This window comes from Salvelinus alpinus, chromosome 34, assembly GCF_045679555.1.
Source record: "Salvelinus alpinus chromosome 34, SLU_Salpinus.1, whole genome shotgun sequence".
NCBI lineage: Eukaryota > Metazoa > Chordata > Actinopteri > Salmoniformes > Salmonidae > Salvelinus > Salvelinus alpinus.
In genome coordinates, this window is record NC_092119.1 from 10692059 (window position 1) to 10712616 (window position 20558).

At 43.5% G+C, this 20558-nt stretch overlaps 2 protein-coding genes across 2 annotated transcripts in view; one reads left to right on the top strand and one right to left on the bottom strand.

Annotated features, from left to right (window-relative positions):
- Positions 1–4697: 4697 nt before the first annotated feature.
- LOC139563496 (uncharacterized) lies at positions 4698–5345 on the bottom strand. The gene has a single exon (XM_071382208.1). It carries the CDS (start codon positions 5343–5345, stop codon positions 4698–4700), a length of 648 nt encoding a protein of 215 aa, XP_071238309.1.
- Positions 5346–17360: 12015 nt separating this feature from the next.
- LOC139563698 (thyrotropin receptor-like) overlaps positions 17361–20558 on the top strand; it is a 41588-nt gene continuing 38390 nt past the window's right edge. Inside the window, exons 1-3 of the mRNA XM_071382562.1 lie at positions 17361–17617; positions 18268–18339; positions 18574–18648. Coding sequence (XP_071238663.1) covers positions 17409–17617; positions 18268–18339; positions 18574–18648 — 356 coding nt within the window. The 5' untranslated portion in view covers positions 17361–17408. The remainder of the gene's footprint in view (positions 17618–18267; positions 18340–18573; positions 18649–20558) is intronic.

Below are 20558 nucleotides of genomic sequence, written 5' to 3' on the forward strand. Positions count from 1 at the left end.
AGTGTAGTGGTGGTCTGTGTTAATGTAGTGGTGGTCTGTGTTAGTGTAGTGGTGGTCTGTGTTAGTGTAGTGGTGGTCTGTGTTAGTGTATTGGTGGTCTGTGTTAGTGTAGTGGTGGTCTGTGTTAGTGTAGTGGTGGTCTGTGTTAGTGTAGTGGTGGTCTGTGTTAGTGTAGTGGTGGCCTGTGTTAGTGTAGTGGTGGTCTGTGTTAGTGTAGTGGTGGTCTGTGTTAGTGCAGTGGTGGTCTGTGTTAATGTAGTGGTGGTCTGTGTTAGTGTAGTGGTGGTCTGTGTTAGTGCAGTGGTGGTCTGTGTTAGTGTAGTGGTGGTCTGTGTTAATGTAGTGGTGGTCTGTGTTAGTGTAGTGGTGGTCTGTGTTAGTGTAGTGGTGGTCTGTGTTAGTGTAGTGGTGGTCTGTGTTAGCGTAGTGGTGGTCTGTGTTAGTGTAGTGGTGGTCTGTGTTAGTGTAGTGGTGGTCTGTATTAGTGTAGTGGTGGTCTGTGTTAATGTAGTGGTGGTCTGTGTTAGTGTAGTGGTGGTCTGTTTTAGTGTAGTGGTGGTCTGTGTTAGTGTAGTGGTGGTCTGTGTTAATGTAGTGGTGGTCTGTGTTAGTGTAGTGGTGGTCTGTGTTAGTGTAGTGGTGGTCTGTGTTAATGTAGTGGTGGTCTGTGTTAGTGTAGTGGTGGTCTGTGTTAATGTAGTGGTGGTCTGTGTTAGTGTAGTGGTGGTCTGTGTTAGTGTAGTGGTGGTCTGTGTTAGTGCAGTGGTGGTCTGTGTTAATGTAGTGGTGGTCTGTGTTAGTGTAGTGGTGGTCTGTGTTAGTGTAGTGGTGGTCTGTGTTAGTGCAGTGGTGGTCTGTGTTAGTGTAGTGGTGGTCTGTGTTAGTGTAGTAGTGGTCTGTGTTAGTGCAGTGGTGGTCTGTGTTAGTGTAGTGGTGGTCTGTGTTAGTGTAGTGTTAGGTTCCTTCCTGTTTGGTTCCGTCTAGTTCTGTTTGGTTCCTAGTGAATACACCCCTTGTCATAGGAACAGCTCTAAGGCATCATAATTGCAGGGAGGATGATGAAGTTGCCTTTAGACATTAACACTGATCTAAGATCAGTTTGTGTTTCTCCATCTCGACCCAATGGTTATGATGGGAATATGGAACAGTAAAATGTATCCCAACTAGAATCTACTGGAATGGAGTAAGCTATACTGTCATAATACTGAACTATTAGAAATGGCATTGGAGGTTTTATAAAGAGAACAAAGCATTGGTTTCTAAAGAAATCCCTGGCTGACATGGAGGTGGTGGACAACTTTGTCTGTGGTCAGGTTACAGAGATCTTATAATAGATCTACTGGACTTGGTGAGTTCCTCACAGGACTGACCATTTGCTTGCTGACAGTTCCCTCTAGTGGCCAGGGCCTACTATTTTCTACATTGTAGAAAAGACATTGAAGACATCAATACTATGAAATAACACATATGGAATCATGTAGTAACCAAAAAAAGTGTTAAACAAATCAAAATATACTATATATTTGAGATTCTTCAAAGAAGCCTTTATGACAGCTTTGCATACTCTTGGCTCTGGCTGGGCCACTCAAGGTCATTCAGAGACTTGTCCTGAAGCCACTCCAGTGTTGTCTTGGCTGTGTGCTTAGGGTCATTTTTTTGTTGGAAGGTGAACTTTCGCCCTAGTCTAAAGTCCTGAGTCCATTGGAGCAGGTTTTCATCAAGGATCTCTCTGTACTTTGCTCCGTTCATCTTCGCCTCAATCCTGACTAGTCATTCCCACAGCATGATGCTACCAACACCATGCTTCACCGTAGAGATGGTGCCAGGTTTCCTCCAGATGTGACGCTTGGCATTCAGGCCAAAGAGTTCAATCTTGGTTTGATCAGACCAGAGAATCTTGTTTCTCATGGTCTGAGAGTCTTTAGGTGCCTTTTGACAAACTCCAAGCGGGCTGTCATGTGCCTTTTACTGAGGAGTGGCTTCCTTCTGGCCACTCTACCATAAAGACCTGATTGGTGGAGGGCTGCAGAGATGGTTTATCCTTCTGGAAGGTTCTCTCATCTCCAGAGAGGAACTGTAGAGCTCTGTTAAAGTGATCATCAGGTTCTTGGTCACCTCTCTGACCAAGGCCCTTCTCCACCGATTGCTCAGTTTGGCCGGGCAGCCAGCTCTAGGAAGAGTCTTGATGGTTCCAAAGTTCTTCCATTTAGGAATGATGGTGGCCACTGTGTACGTGGGGACCTTTAATGGTGTAGAAATGTTTTGGTACCCTTCTCTAGATCTGTGCCTTGACACAATCCTGTCTCAGAACAATTCCTTCGACCTCATAGCTTGGTTTTTTCTCTCACATACACTGTCAAGTCTGGGACCTTATATAGACAGGTGTGTGCCTTTCCAAATCATGTCCAATCAATTGAATTTACCACAGGTGGACTCAAGTTGTAGAAACATCTCAAGGATGATCAATGGAAACAGGACGCACCTGAGCTCAATGTCAAGTCCCATAGCAAAAGGGTCTGAAAACGTTAATTAATTAAGGTATTTCAGTTTTACATTTTTCATAAATTTGCTAAAATTTCTAAAAACGTGTTTTCGCTTTGTGATTTTGGGGTTTTGTGTGTAGATTGATGAGGGGAAAAAATCATTAAATCAATTTTAGAATGTGGAAAAAGTCAAGGGGTCTGAATACTTTCCGAAGGCACTGACTGAGCAAACAGTGGATTTGAAGTTTATTCATAAACAGTAACGTATTCATTTGTTTTCCATCAACCATGGATAGGGGTAAACCCGGATCCGGGAGCACCCCCATCAGTAAAAAAGCTGACTAGCATAGCCTAGCATAGCGTCACAAGTAAATACTAGCATCTAAATATCATTAAATCACAAGTCCAAGACACCAGATGAAAGATACACATCTTGTGAATCCAGCCATCATTTCTGATTTTTAAAATGTTTTACAGGGAAGACACAATATGTAAATCTATTAGCTAACCACGTTAGCAAAAGACACCACTTTTTTTACTCCACCAGTTTTTTACTCCATCAGTAGCTATCACAAATTCGACCAAATAAAGATATAAATAGCCACTAACCAAGAAACAACTTCATCAGATGACAGTCTGATAACATATTTATTGTATAGCATATGTTTTGTTAGAAAAATGTGCATATTTCAGGTATAAATCATAGTTTACCATTGCAGCCACCATCACAACTCTCACCAAAGCGACTAGAATAACTACAGAGAGCAACGTGTATTACCTAATTACTCATCATAAAACATTTCTTAAAAATACACAGCGTACAGCAAATGAAAGACACAGATCTTGTGAATCCAGACAATATTTCAGATTTTCTAAGTGTTTTACAGCGAAAACACAATATAGCGTTATATTAGCTTACCACAATAGCAAACATCACAACAGCATTGATTCAAGCTAAAAATAGCGATAACGTATAAACCACCAAAATATATTCATTTTTTCACTAACCTTCTCAGAATTCTTCCGATGACAGTCCTATAACATCATATTACACAATGCAGTCCTATAACATCATATTACACAATGCATATAGAGTTTGTTCGAAAATGTGCATATTTAGCGGCACAAATCGTGGTTATACAATGTGATTAGTGGCCAAAACTTCAAGCAATCTGTCCGGCGCCATCTTGGAGAGGCACCTAATCTAATCGAAAACTATTCATAAACTTGACTAAAAAATACAGATTGGACAGCAAATGAAAGATAAATTAGTTCTTAATGCAATCGCTGTGTTAGATTTTTAAAATTAACGTTACTGCGCAATACAGCGTGCGCTAAAGCGAGACCGCACCATAATTCATGGCGGAATTATTATTTGACATTTGTCAACATAAGTACGAATTAACAGCATAAAGACTGCTTACTATTAGCTGAGCTTCCATCAGAATCTTGGGCAAGGTGTCCTTTCTCCAGAACAATCGTCTTTTGGTTGAAAGATGTCCTCTTGTCCTGTCGAAATAGCCGCTAACGTTAGCCACCCACTGGAGAGGTGTCCAACTCGTGAAAGCGCATCACAAAGAAATCCAGGAAAATCGCAATAAACTGATAAAAACTGCTATAAATCGGTTTAAATTAACTACCTTATGATGTCTTTAGCAACTATAACGAATAAAAACATGACCGGAGATACAGAACTGCTAAAACTAAAGCTTTGCAGGAGGCCATTGTGATGTCCCTGATGCTCCAGGCGCACCGTTGAAAAGAACGGTACTTCCGCTCCACGGTCTTATAAAGGGTCCCAGATTGCGCAATCCACTCCATTCAAATTCTCCCCGCTTACTGACATCTAGAGGAAGACGTATGCAGTGCATGTAGCCCGATGGCTTACATGGGGACTTATAAACTGACCTCAGAACAGGGACCTCGATATCTGAAATCTCACTCCCTGACAGGAAATGTGCTGCAGAATGAGTTCTGTTTCACTCAGAGAAATAATTCAAACGGTTTTAGAAACTAGAGAGTGTTTTCTATCCAATAGTAATAATAATATGCATATTGTACGAGCAAGAATTGAGTACGAGGCAGTTTAATTTGGAAACGAAATTATTACAAAGTGCAAATAGCACCCCCTATTGCCAAGATTAAGTCTGACTGTTGTTAGCTTGCTAGTGTAGTATTGGGTCTGTTCTAGCCATCATGCCCAGCAGTCTCAATTTACCTGAGATGGGGAGAACAGTGCTTCATTTGGGGAAGTAGTGGAGAGGGGGGTTTCTCCGAGGAAGCAGTGGAGAGGGCGGGTTTCTCTGGGGAAGCAGTGGGGAGGGGGTTTCTCTGGGGAAGCAGTGGGGAGGGGGGTTTCTCTGGGGAAGCAGTGGAGAGGGGGGTTTCTCTGGGGAAGTAGTGGAGAGGGGGGGTTTCTCTGGGGAAGTAGTGGAGAGGGCGGGTTTCTCTGGGGAAGTAGTGGGGAGGGGGGGTTCTCTGGGGAAGCAGTGGGGAGGGGGGGTTCTCTGGGGAAGTAGTGGAGAGGGGGGTTTCTCTGGGGAAGCAGTGGGGAGGGGGGTTTCTCTGGGGAAGTAGTGGAGAGGGGGGTTTCTCTGGGGAAGTAGTGGGGAGGGGGGGTTTCTCTGGGGAAGCAGTGGGGAGGGGGGGTTTCTCTGGGGAAGTAGTGGTGAGGGGGGGTTTCTCTGGGGAAGCAGTGGGGAGGGGGGTTTCTCTGGGGAAGCAGTGGGGAGGGGGGGTTCTCTGTGGAAGTAGTGGGGAGGGGGGGTTCTCTGGGGAAGCAGTGGGGAGAGGGGGTTTCTCTGGGGAAGTAGTGGAGAGGGGGGTTTCTCTGGGGAAGCAGTGGGGAGGGGTGTACATCATAGTATCAGGGACCCACACAGTAGGTACATCATAGTGTCCGGGAACATTAATAACTCTTCCCCTATCACCCTATGGAAAGTCTATGGACCAAACATTGATGACCCACATTTCCATCATGTTTTTGATTGACTCCCAGATCAGAGTAGCACTAATCTAATAATCGATATAATCGTCGATTTTAGTTGTTACCATGATCCGTATCTTGACAGACTTTCCACACATACTGCACCAAATATCACCTCTGTCCAGGTTCTGAATAATCTAATCAAATCCAGGAATCTAATGGACATCTGGAGACTGCAACATCCCACAGACAAAGACTACTCATTCTACTCTCCTGTTCACATGTCTTATTCTAGAATCATCTACTTCCTTATAGATTCCAAATTGATACCCAATGTGCTCAATTCGAAATACCATAGCACCTTAATAACTGATCACAGTCCAATTATGCTGTCCCTAAATTTGTCTTTGCCAAAACAGAACTACAGTTGGTGTTTCAACCCCTCCTTGCTCCCAGACCAAGCATTCAATGACTGCATGACAGCCAAGTTGAATGAGTTCCTCGAGACTAATGACACAGGAGTGGTATCTGATTCTACACTATGGGAAACGTTAAAGTGGTTATGAGAAGTCATATTATTTCATATGAGTCTGCCATTAAAAAAAATGGAATCGCATGCAAGTCAAGTCAAGCGCAGAGAGCAGGGTTTCAAGAAAGTGGATTTATTTTCCAGTTGACAGGGAAAACGATCATGCCCTAAACACACGGGCGCATGAAAAAACGAGTCCAAAAACACCGGACTAAGCTGTCCAGAAAAATAATAAATCCAGGTAACAATCCAACACCAAAATAACAGATAAACAAGCCCGCACAAAAGCCAGCGGGCTTACTGCCCTAAAATAGCCTACCCACCAAACTAAACTCAAAACAGGTGCACCCAATCAGCCCAAACTAACAGAAACAAAAAGAAAGGAATCGATGGCAGCTAGTAGGCCGGTGAAGACGACGACCGCCGAGCGCCGCCCGAACAGGAAGAGGCACCATCTTCGGAGGGATTTGTGACACACACTCTCAGGTTGACTACAACAATATTTTGAAATTGAAATATGAATACAATTCTCAGGTCAGTAACCTCCTATTAAAGCTAAGACAAAAACTATTTGAACTAGGGGACAACCTGGAAAGGTTTTCAATCTTGCAACCTTTCGGTTACAAGTCCAACACTCTAACCACTAGGCAACCTGAACAACTGCTTCAAAGAATTGTACTCATAGTTATAGTCTTCCAGATCCAATGGTTCTGGTTCTGATCCGATGCTTCTGGTTCTGATCCGATGCTTCTGGTGGTTCTGATCCGATGCTTCTGGTTCTGATCCGATGCTTCTGGTGGTTCTGATCCGATGCTTCTGGTTCTGATCCGATGCTTCTGGTGGTTCTGATCCGATAGTTATGGTTCTGATCCGATGCTTCTGGTGGTTCTGATCCGATAGTTATGGTTCTGATCCGATGCTTCTGGTTCTGATCCGATGCTTCTGGTTCTGATCCGATGCTTCTGGTGGTTCTGATCCGATGCTTCTGGTTCTGATCCGATGCTTCTGGTGGTTCTGATCTGATAGTTATGGTTCTGATCCGATGCTTCTGGTGGTTCTGATCCGATGCTGCTGGTTCTGATCCGATGCTTATGGTGGTTCTGATCCGATAGTTATGGTTCTGATCCGATGCTTCTGGTTCTGATCCGATGCTTCTGGTGGTTCTGATCCGATGCTTCTGGTGGTTCTGATCCGATAGTTATGGTTCTGATCCAATGCTTCTGGTGGTTCTGATCCGATGCTTCTGGTTCTGATCCGATGCGTCTGGTGGTTCTGATCCGATAGTTATGGTTCTGATCCAATGCTTCTGGTGAATCTGATCCGATGCTTCTGGTTCTGATCCGATGCTTCTGGTGGTTCTGATCCGATGCTTCTGGTTCTGATCCGATGCTTCTCGTGGTTCTGATCCGATGCTTCTGGTTCTGACCCGATGCTTCTGGTGGTTCTGATCCGATAGTTATGGTTCTGATCCGATGCTTCTGGTGGTTCTGATCCGATGCTTCTGGTTCTGATCCGATGCTGCTGGTTCTGATCTGATGCTTCTGCTGGTTCTGATCCGATGCTTCTGGTTCTGATGTATCAGCCTTCTTTTATTCCATCAGCCTGCCAAAACTTGATGATAGCGCCAAAAAAGAATTGAACTCAAATTTCACAACAGAGGAAATAATTGAGGCAGTAAAAGCTTTGCCACCTGGAAAGGCTGCAGGCCCTCATAGTTTCAGCTGTGATTTTTATAAAACATCCAGTGAAGCTCTCACTCAGCTCTTACTCGGGATGATCACTGATTCAACAGAAAATTATATTTTGCCGAAATCATTGTATGAAGCCAATATTTGCCTTATGTTAAAAAAAAAAGGCAGAGAAGTAACAGATACTGCAAATTATAGACCAATAGCATTGCTTCATTTCGATACTAAAAGAATCACCAAAGTGCTTGCTAATAGGATGAACAAACATGTAACAACCATTATTCATCCGGATCAGACAGGGTTTATCCCTGGCAGATTATCTTTTTCTAATGTGCGCAGGCTGCTTAACATTCTATATGCAAATCATGGAAACGGTTCCAAGGTTGCTATTACATCGCTAGATGGTCAAAAAAGCGTTTGACCAAATAGAATGGTCATACATGTTCGAAGCACTGGCGACTCATTTATCGTCTGGGTCAAAATGCTCTACGCCTACCCAACATCCTCTATTCTGACCATCAGCGACACATCCAGTCCCCTTGGAACTACACAGATCTGTCCGGCAGATCTATCCAGTCCTCTGTTCTTTGCTGTCGTCCTTCAACCCCTGGAGATAGAAATAAGGGATCATCCTCATATCCAAGGCCATAAAGTAGGAAACATAGAAAGCCGCATTTCGTTATATGCAGACGATGTGCTTCTATACCTCTCGGACTCAGTACCCTCTGTCCCTAGCCTGCTAGTCCCTAGCAAACTATCTGGCTATTCAATCAGTTGGGGAAAAAGTGATCACGTGTATCTCAGATACTATTGCATCTAGAGAGGATACCATTTAAAGTGAGCCAGAGAGGATACCATTTATAGATGTGCATGACCACTTAACTTACCTGGGACTAAAAATACCTAGAAATCCGAAGCTCATCTTAAAGTTTAACTACAGTGAGTTCAAACAAAACATAGAGAACTGGAGAGTATTCCCTCTTTCTCTCTATTAATACAATAAAAATGGTTTATCTTCCCAGGATCTTTTTTCTTTGCCAGAATCTTCTAACCCATCGTATTTGTAAGGTCCCGTGTGGCTCAGTTGGTAGAGCATGGCGCTTGCAACGCCAGGGTTGTGGGTTTGATTCCGACGGGGGGCCAGTACAAAAAAAAGTATGAATGTATGTACTTGTAAGTCGCTCTGGATAAAAGTGTCTGCTAAATGACTTAAATGTAAATGTAAATGTAAAGCCCACTTGCAAATGCCCAAGGAAAGTGGTGGTTTAGGCCTACCCATCTTCAGGCATTATTACTGGGGACGGCAAATGCCAGGGCATTAGCATACTGTCAACTGGCTTTCCCTGATACATTGGACATGGTTGCCCCCCTGAGGCTAATTATGGAAGTCAGGTCAGTAACAAATGCCTCTCTTCCAACCGTGCTTTTCTCCAAAGCAGTTCCCAAACAAACTGAGCAACAACTTTCTTTGGAGAATTAAACAAAATATATGTATTAAACCAGATTAAGCATGTTTATATGGTGCCTGATATGCTTTAATCCCCGATATGCTTAAATACCCGATATGCTTTAATCCCAGATATGCTTTAATCCCCGATATGCTTTCATCCCCGATGTGATTTAATCCCCGATATGCTTTAATCCCCGATATGCTTTAATCATTATTTTGTTTTATCTCGGTCTGGGTGTTTAATGAATGGAGGGAGAAGGGACTGGCCTCAACTGAAGATTTATACATAGTTAAGCAGTTAGAACCATTCATACAATTAAATAATACATTCAAATTCTCCCATTCACATTCTTCCCATTATTTAGAAGTCAGACACTATATCAAAGGTAAAATTCTAAATGTTGATACCCTCCCTGTATAACAATAGTTTAATGATCTCACTCTCCCAACTCAAAACACCTCATCTCACCGTTTGTCTCCTTTTTCTCCAACTACACAGAGACCTCTCCTGGTCATCTCAAGGACACCTGGGGTAAAGAGTTCCTTATAGACATATCCGATCATCTATATGGAGAAGCTCTGTCTACAATTCACTCCTGTTCCATCAATGCCATACTGTATATTAATTGATAGAACACAAAGACATGCATAGACTTCATTACTCCAAAACCAAATTAAATATACTTTACCCCCAGGTCTCCCCACTGTGTGACAGATGTAAACCCTCAGAGGGTTTATTAACTCAGAACTTTTTTGGCTCTGCCCTCTAATAATCATTTTTCAGAGGAACACCTTTTATTGGAATTCAAAGATATATGAGAGGGCCATTTGAACCTGACCCAGAACTTGCTCTCTTTGGCTGTTCAGAGACAGTTCTAAGATCGTCCTACGAGGAACAACAGGCTCTGATGTTTGGAATGGTGTCTGAAAAAAAATCCTCACAGAATGAAAGTCACCCACCCTCCCTTGCTACCGTAGATGGCTAGCAGAAACTCGTCCAGCAGATAACTCCTCCAGGACTAACTCCTAACTCCTCCAGGACTAACTGCTACAGCATTAACTCCTAACCCCTCCAGGACTAACTCCTCCAGGACTAACTCCTATCTCCTCCAGGACTAACTCCTCCAGCACTAACTCCTAACTCCTCCAGGACTAACTCCTCCAGCAGATGAATTCCTCCAGCACTATCTCCTCCAGCACTAACTCCTAACTCCTCCAGGACTAACTCCTCCAGCATTAACTCCTAACCCCTCCAGGACTAACTCCTCCAGGACTAACTCCATCTCCTCCAGGACTAACTCCTCCAGCACTAACTCCTAATTCCTCCAGGACTAACTCCTCCAGCAGATGAACCCCTCCAGGACGAACTCCTCCCGGACTCACTCACCCAGCAGATTAACTCCTCCAGCACTAACTCCTATCTCCTCCAGGACTAACTCCTCCAGCACTAACTCCTAACTCCTCCAGGACTAACTCCTCCAGCACTAACTCCTAACTCCTAACTCTTCCAGCACTAACTCCTAACTCCTCCAGGACTAACTCCTCCAGCACTAACTCCTAACTCCTCCAGGACTAACTCCTCCAGCACTAACCCCTCCAGCACTAACTCGAAAATCCTCCAGGACTAACTCCTCCAGCAGATTAACTCCTCCAGCACTAACTCCTAACTCCTCCAGGACTAACTCCTCCAGCACTAACTCCTCCAGCACTAACTCCTAACTCCTACAGGACTAACTCCTCCAGCACTAACTCCTAACTCCTCCAGGACTAACTCCTCCAGCACTAACTCCTAACTCCTCCAGGACTAACTCCTCCAGCACTAATCCCTCCAGCACTAACTCGAAAATCCTCCAGGACTAACTCCTCCAGCAGATTAACTCCTCCAGCACTAACTCCTGACTCCTCCAGCACTAACTCCTCCAGCACTAACTCCTAACTCCTCCAGGACTATCTCCTCCAGCACTAACTCCTAACTCCTCCAGGACTAACTCCTCCAGCAGATGAATTCCTCCAGCACTAACTCCTCCAGCACTAACTCCTAACTCCTCCAGGACTAACTCCTCCAGCATTAACTCCTAACCCCTCCAGGACTAACTCCTCCAGGACTAACTCCTATCTCCTCCAGGACTAACTCCTCCAGCACTAACTCCTAATTCCTCCAGGACTAACTCCTCCAGCAGATTAACCCCTCCAGGACGAACTCCTCCCGGACTCACTCACCCAGCAGATTAACTCCTCCAGCACTAACTCCTAACTCCTCCAGCACTATCTCCTCCAGCACTAACTCCTAACTCATCCAGGACTAACTCCTCCAGCACTAACTCCTCCAGCACTAACTCCTAACTCCTCCAGGACTAACTCCTCCAGCACTAACCCCTCCAGCACTAACTCGAAAATCCTCCAGGACTAACTCCTCCAGCAGATTAACTCCTCCAGCACTAACTCCTAACTCCTCCAGGACTAACTCCTCCAGCACTAACTCCTCCAGCACTAACTCCTAACTCCTACAGGACTAACTCCTCCAGCAGATTAACTCCTCCAGCACTATCTCCTAACTCCTGACTCCTCCAGCACTAACTCCTCCAGCACTAACTCCTGACTCCTCCAGCACTAACTCCTCCAGCACTAACTCCTAACTCCTCCAGGACTAACTCCTCCAGCATTAACTCCTCCAGCACTAACTCCTAACTCCTCCAGCACTAACTCCTCCAGCACTAACTCCTAACCCCTCCAGGACTAACTCCTCCAGCACTAACTCCTCCAGCACTAACTCCTAACCCCTACAGGACTAACTCCTCCAGCAGATTAACTGCTCCAGCACTATCTCCTAATTCCTCCAGCACTAACTCCTCCAGCACTAACTCCTAACTCCAGGACTAAATCCTCCAGCACTAACTCCTCCAGCACTAATTCCTCCAGCACTAACTCCTAACTCCTACAGGACTAACTCCTCCAGCAGATTAACTCCTCCAGCACTAACTCCTCCAGCACTAACTCCTAACTCCTCCAGCAGATTAACTCCTCCAGCACTAACTCTTCCAGCACTAACTCCTAAATCCTCCAGGACTAACTCCTCCAGCAGATTAACTCCTCCAGCACTAACTCCTAACTCCTCCAGGACTAACTCCTAACTCCTCCAGGACTAACTCCTCCAGCAGATTAACTCCTCCAGCAGATTTGTCAAGATTGTGGGTCCCTTTCTGGACCTTCTGGACAGAGATTGTGAACACCAACTAGGAACGCTTATTGTTGTTGTAAATGTCATTGTTCCTCTATTCTTGTCCCATGTCCAAGATTTTTTTCATATATACAGTACCAGTCAAAAGGTGGGACACAACTACTCATTCCTGGGTCTTTCTTTATTTTTAATATGTTCTACATTGTAGAATAATAGCGAAGAAATCAAACTATGAAATAACACATATGGAATCATGTAGTAACCAAAAAAGTGTTAAACAAATCAAAATATATTTTATATTTGAGATTCTTCAAAGTAGCCACGCTTTGCCTTGATAACAGCTTTCTCTCAACCAGCTTCATGAGGTAGTCACCTGGAATGCTTTCCCAACAGTCTTGAAGGAGTTCCCACATATGCTAAGTACTTGTTGGCTGCTTTTCCTTCAATCTGCGGTCCAACTCATCCCAAACCATCTCAATTGGGTTGAGATCGGGTGATTGTGGAGGCCAGGTCATCTGATGCAGCACCCCATCACTCTCCTTCTTGGTCAAACAGCCTTACACAGCCTGGAGGTGTGTTGGGTCATTGTCCTGTTGAAAAACAAATTATAGTCCCACTAAGCACAAACCAGATGGGATGGCGTATAGCTGCAGAATGCTGTGGTAGCCATGCTGGTTAAGTGTGCCTTGAATTCTAAAGAAATTACCGACAGTATCACCAGCAAAGCACCCCCACACCATCACACCTCCTCCTCCATGCTTCACATGGGAACCACCAATGCAGAGATCATCCGTTCACCTACTCTGCACCTCACAAAGACACCGCGGTTGGAACCAAAAATCTCACATTTGGACTCATCAGACCAAAGGACAGATTTCCACCAGTCGAATGTCTATTTCCCGTGTTTCATGGCCAAAGCAAGTCTCTTCTTATTATTGGTGTCCATTAGTAGTGGTTTCTTTTCAGCAATTTAACTATGAAGGCCTGATTCACTCAGTCTCCTCTGAACAGTTAATGTTGAGATGTATCCCACTAGAGGGATATCTTCAACCACCAACCTACTACCTTGAGACAAGGCCAAGTATAGGCCACAAAGATCTCCCCCACAGCACAACCCAAGGGGGGGCACCAACCCGGACAGGAAGATCACGTCAGTGACTCAACCCACTCAAGTGACGCACCCCTCCTAGGGACAGCATGGACGAGCACCAGTAAGCCAAACCCTGTAATAGGGTTTGAGGCAGAGAATCCCAGTGGAGAGAGGGGAACCGGACAGGCAGAGACAACATGCTCAGAATGTGATCTGTAGCTTGAGAAAGGTGTTTCCAGAGGGGCGGGGCGGGAGCGGACGCGAAACTCAGTATTCACAGTCACGGGCTTAGCTATATTCTTGGGGTGGCAGGAAGCCTAGTGGTTAGAGCGTTGGGCTAGTAACCAAAAGGTTGCACGATCAAATCCCTGAGCTGACAAGGTAGAAATCTGTCATTCTGCCCATGAACAAGGCAGTTAACACACTGTTCCTAGGCCATCATTGAAAATAAGAATTTGTTCTTAACTGACTTGCCTCGTTAAATAAAGGTAAAATACTTTATTTTAATTCTTCAAGAATCAATATAATTAATAATGAATCCAAACATCGATGTAACTACTGCATATGGCATGTAAATGTCGTTAAAGGGGCAATAGGCCACCCGATTTAATCAGGAGACATTATTCATATTGTTGGATGATCTCTACCAACCCCAAAAAATACCCCCTGGGTTGACTACTTTGAAATGGTGGAAGCCCTCAATGGCAAGGTGTATTCTAAAATGGGTTATATGCGTCTGGAGCCCTCTTTCTACCTCTATGGGACAAACCTCTGGCAAAACAGAATGTCACCTTGTGATATCTGGGCCCCGGTTTCCCAAAAGCATCTTTCTAAGTTTATCAATTGAACCTTCATAAGAGCATCTTTAACTTTCCGAGCCATTTCCCAAAACCATCTTTATTAACATTGCACTTGAAATCTCTTCTTATCTAATGCCTGCCTCAGACCACTAATAGAACTGCTAAGTGTGTCCTTGGATCATCGTTTACCCTCCCACGTCAATGTACACACAAAAGACAGAATGAAGATGTTTATCTCTCTGAAACCAGTGAACCTAGAAGACTTCTTATAAATAGCCTAAATGTTTTGCAATGTTATAAACAAACGAAGCTAGGAAGCATTTAATTAAATCCGAAATAACCAAATTATAATAGCTAGATTATTAGGCTAAATATTGACATCACTTTCAAATACACTACATATGTGGAGAACTGCTCGTCGAACATCTCATTCCAAAATCATGGGTATTAACATGGAGTTGGTCCCCCCCTTTGTTGCTATAACAGCCTCTACTCTTCTGGGAAGGCTTTTCACTAGATGTTGGAACATTGCTGCGGGAACTTGCTTCCAGTCAGCCACAAGAGCATTAGTGAGGTCAGGCACTGATGTTGGGCGACTAGGCCTGGCTCGCAGGCGGCGTTCCAATTCATCCCAAAGGTGTTCGATGGAGTTGGGGTCAGGGCTCTGTGAAAGCCAGTCAAGTTCTTCCACACTGATCTCGACAAACCATTTCTGTATAGACCTTGCGTTGTGCACGGGGAAATTGTCATGCTGAAACAGGAAAGGGCCTTTCCCAAACCGTTGCCACAAAGTTGGAAGCACAGAATCATCTAGAATGTCATTGTATGCTGTAGCATTAAGATTCCCCTTCACTAGAACTAAGAGGCCTAGCCCAAACCATGAAAAACAGCCCCAGACCATTATTGCTCATCCACCATACTTTACAGTTGGCACTATACATTCTGGCAGGTAGCGTTCTCCTGGCATCCGCCAAGCCCAGATTTGTCAGTTGGACTGCCAGATGGTGGAGCAGGATTCATCACTCCAGTAACGCGTTTCCATTGCTCCAGAGTCCAACGGTGGCGAGCTTTACACCATTCCAGACGATGCTTGGCATTGCGCATGGTGATCTTAGGCTTTTGTGCGGAAACCCATTTCATGAAGCTCCCGACGGACAGTTCTTGTTCTGACATTGCTTTCAGAGACAGTTTGGAACTCGGAAATGAGTATTGCAACCAGGTGTAACAGTATAACTTTAGACCGTCCCCTCGCCCCGACACGGGCGCGAACCAGGGACCCTCTGCACACATCAACAACAGTCACCCACGAAGCGTCGTTACCCATCGCTCCACAAAAGCCACGGCCCTTGCAGAGCAAGGGGCAACACTACTTCTAGGTTTCAGAGCAAGTGACGTAACTGATTGAAATGCTAGTAGCGCGTACCCGCTAACTAGCTAGCCATTTCACATCCGTTACACTCACCCCCCTTTCAACCTCCTCCTTTTCCGCAGCAACCAGTGATCCGGGTCAACAGCATCAATGTAACAGTATAACTTTAAACCGTCCCCTCACCCCGACACGGGCGCAAACCAGGGACCTTCTGCACACATCAACAACGGTCGCCCACCAAGCATCGTTACCCATCGCTCCACAAAGGCCACGGCCCTTGCAGAGCAAGGGGCAACACTACTTCTAGGTTTCAGAGCAAGTGACGTAACTGATTGAAACACTACTAGCGCGTACCCGCTAACTAGCTAGCCATTTCACATCCGTTACACAGGGACAGACGAGCTTCACACGCTATGCTCTTTAGCAGTCGGCGGTCCTGTTCCGTGAGCTTGTGTGGCCTACCACTTCGTGGCTGAGGTGCTGTTGTTCTTAGACGTTTCCACTTCACAATAACAGCACTTACAGTTGACCAGGGCCGCTCTAGCTGGACAGAAATTTGACCAACTGCCTTGTTGGAAAGGTGGCATCCTTTCACTGAGCTCTTCAGTAAGGCCATTCTACTGCCAATGTTTGTCTATGGAGATTGCATGGCTGTGTAGTCGATTTTATACATCTGTCAGCAACGGGTGTGGCTGAAATAGCCGAATCCACTAATTTTATGGGGCGTCCACATACTTTTGTATATATATTTTATGTGCAATCGATAGACCAACCTAGTATTAGGTCATAAGGCTATATCAGCCGCTTCAATATGTGTATCTATTGGGCTTATAGGCTACTATCATCTAAAAGCTCACCCATTTCACTGTAGCCTAACCAGTAACTTAAAGGTCAACATATTAGTTTTCATGCAACACGCAACTTGCTACTTCATGTTTACTCATTTAGTATGACTCAATTGTATAATATCTGTAGGCCTACATACGGCTCAATTCCTGCCTGCCATTAGGCTACAATGATTTGTTGATCAATTACGAAAACCGCTGTCATCAGATTCTAGTTTAATCTCATGTTGATGTTTTCGATTTCGATTTTATTCATTCTTGCTCACAGTTTACATAAACTGAAGAAATTCAGAGTTAACATCAATCAAACATTGCACAGAAAATAGCACGAGAAAATACTTAGAATTCATAACACATGGCAAACATATAGAACAGACAGATACATAACAGGCTACAGAACATTTCTTCTGTGTAAAAAAAATAACAAATATTTTAAAAAAGATCACTTTGAATAGGTATCCTCTAAAGAGCTACAGCTAACTCTTTAGCCTTTATTCTGGAATCATTGTCAGCATTTGACAACTCTTGTAACGACACAGGAAAATGTCAGTTTGTATCGAGTGCACTACGTGGTGTTTTGGGAAACGTGTGTGACGTCTACAGCCGTTATTTTGTACAATGCATTGCCATCGGGAAACGGGCCCTGGATGGTTCGTATGAATCTACAAATCTCCTGGCCCCAGATCCTACAATCTGTCCAATATGAAAATATTATTGGAACTGTATATTCCCAATAAATAACCTACAGTACAACGCATTATGCTTACACATCCTGAAAAGTCAGAATGCAACGTAACAGGCTATGTAGACTGTTAAAATACCTCCCCAGCCCCATGCCGTGTGAATCAGCCTTGTTCAACGCACGCAAATTTCAGATGAAAGGAACGCCCCCGTACCGCATCTCTGTCAATTTTGACATCGACTTAACTTGGGAGTACATGTCTACATGAGATGCTATACGGGCGAATACAACTTTAATATACCTTGTCATTGGAAATTATACTTTAATGTGCCGAATATGCGTTCATAGGCTTCACGCAATACCAAATAATGAGTGAGGATATCCATTCAGTAATATATCTGAAAATGAATCTGATTATTCGTATGTTTATACTTTTCATCGCTTCATCGGTCGATTCAACTGATAACATCGACGTTTGCCCAACTTTTTGCGACTGCACCAAATGGGACAGTACGAAAACAGTGTCATGCTTCGAAATTGACGTCCTACCTGCATTCCATCCCAGCACTAAAGAGTTGTAAGTACATTCGTTTCCGTATCTTTCTACAGTTTATTTTTACCGGCCATGTCAGTCAGTCGAAGTGATGCTGATGTAAAGGAATAACTCCGCAAAAGAGAAGTTCACTTAATTGACATACGACGAATATTACCTGGTAGTGGGGTTTAGTTTTAAGCTACAGTCTGGGATTCAAGAAATCTGTTCAACTGGGGATTTGAATTCTGTATATTTACCTATTGATTCTTACCTCATGGGTTTAACACAGCTGTTTTGTTTTTATCATTACCCAACATACCAAGAAGCTATTCTCATCTTGTAAATGTGTATAATCTAATAATAATAATCAGCTTCTATTGGATACTATGTCGACAGAACAATCCCTCTCTCTTTCTGCAGATCTACACTGACCAGTAACCATCATCCCATAGCCTCAAAATATGTTTATATTATCTATATAATGTCTATGGATATGACAGGTCAGACAATAGTTACTTTGTATTTGCAGATAACTAAATTAGAAGGAGAAAAAACAGCTAATGAGTATAATAATGTGTTGTAGGGATATTATAGAGATGTGAAAACTAGAATGGATACCATTACACGCACAACACAAATGAAATGAAAAGCACTATACAATGCAATGGACTATCGATGTATTATCACAACAGGTGGCTTGTGGAGACAAGACTGACCTCCATATCTCAGGATGCCTTCGCCAACTTGATCAACATCTCTCACATGTAGGTTATTGTTTGTAACATATGCTACTATGTTATATCTGTAGTGGTAAAAGTATAATATCATAGAACTGAACAGCCCGTCATTGATTATCTCACTTCCATACACTTCCATAGGGCCTACAGGGGAACAGCCTGGATGTAGATGTAGCTCAGGACTGTATACAATGTACTACTATCCAATCTGTTCTTGCAGTGAAAAAGTTACACATTTCCATTCTATATTTTCCCAATCAGTTACATCTCAGATGATGAAAGTCTGAGGAGTCTGGAGAGACATTCCTTTCACAAGCTGCCCAAGGCTATTCACATGTAAGTACAGTAGATTAGGCGGCCCCGCCACAGTCCCTCTTCTTTCTTCGGAAACCCTTCTCTCTTTTATCTCATATATCTATCTACCTCAGCTCAGGGTTGCAGCACATATAGAGCCCCCAATCTACCATCCAGAGTTTGTGTTTTTGCCCAACGGCAGCCCCGCCATGTGGTTTGGAATTGTAACAGGAGGTGCCTGAATCGTTGTTTAGCCTAAAAGGTTTAGTCAAAGAAATATCAATTACATGACCAAACAAGAGACTGAATAAATATTGGAAAATAACATGCATTTACATGAGTTCTCAACGGCTGGCACAGAGGCAGGGCCTGGATTACCGACCGGGGCACATGCCCCGGGGCTCCAGGTGACATCCACTGATTTTGTCATAATGTTTGAGTCACTCAGATAACATAAGAAAAAGGCATAAGCCATGTCGAAATGTGTAAATCTACAGGAAATATAAGCACATTTTTCTCTCAGCCCAAAGGCAAAATGTGTAGAATTGCAGGAATTCAGTTTTAAAACAGCAAACTTTTCTTTCTGCCACCAAGAGTACAGGGTTCTAAAATGTTATTGCCCAGGGCCCCAGATTTGGTTAGTCCGGCCCTGCATAGATGCTGTTTTTGTTGTGGTTTGAATGGTTGCAGTCTCCCAGACAGCCATGGTAGACATGCACAGACTCTGGGTTGTGGCTTAAGGAAAGGGAAAGAGGATACCTACTCAGTTGCACAACTGACTACATTCGACTGAAATGTGTCTTCTCAAGAGGCAATATACAGCTGCTACATCCTTTCTTTGACTTATAAGTTAATGATATGTAGCCATTGATTCTTCATGAATAGAACTTATAAATGTGTCATGAGCTTAGTTCAGCTGTTGTACCCGATCAGAACCCAAAATATAAGCTTGTTTTACTCCAATGTTTGTAAACATATTAAATGTAAACAAACGCTATATAGCCTCAAAACATGGTTATAACTATACTTTGTATATCATGGACGGTCAGTCCTTGCATCCGTAGCTCTGTCTATGAATTTGAGAGTGTGTACATTTCTCCAGCCCCATCCCTCAGCTTTTTACCAAAACAGGGGCGAGGATTACTGTTCCAACCCAATCTTTTCACTTCCTGGGTGATTATGATTATGTTCCAGTATGGTAGAAATGTGTTTGGCACTGACAACATGGTAACATAGAACATGGTAACATGGCAATATAGAACATGGTAACATAGAACGTGGTAACATGGCAACATGGTAACATAGAACATGGTAACATGGTAACATAGAACATGGTGACATGGTAACATGGTAACATAGAACATGGTGACATGGTAACATAGAACATGGTAACATTGTAACATAGAACATGGTGACATGGAAACATGGTAACATAGAACAGGGTGACATGGCGACATAGACAAAGGTGACATGGTAACATAGAACATGGCAACATGGTAACATAGAACATGGTATCATGGTAACATATAACATGGTAGTATAGAACATGGTAACATAGAACATGGTAAGATAGAACATGGTGACATGGTAACATAGAACATGGTAACATAGAACATGGTAACATGGTAATATAGAACATGGTAACATAGAACGTGGTAACATGGCAACATGGTAACATAGAACATGGTAAAATGTTAACATAGAACATGGTAACATAGAACATGGTGACATGGTAACATAGAACATGGTGACATGGTAACATAGAACATGGTAACATAGAACATGGTGACATGGAAACATGGTAACATAGAACAGGGTAACATGGTAACATAGAACATGGTGACATGGTAACATAGAATATTTTAACATAGAAAATGGTAACATGGTAACATAGAACATGGTGACATGGTGACATAGACAAAGGTGACATGGTAACATAGAACATGGCAACA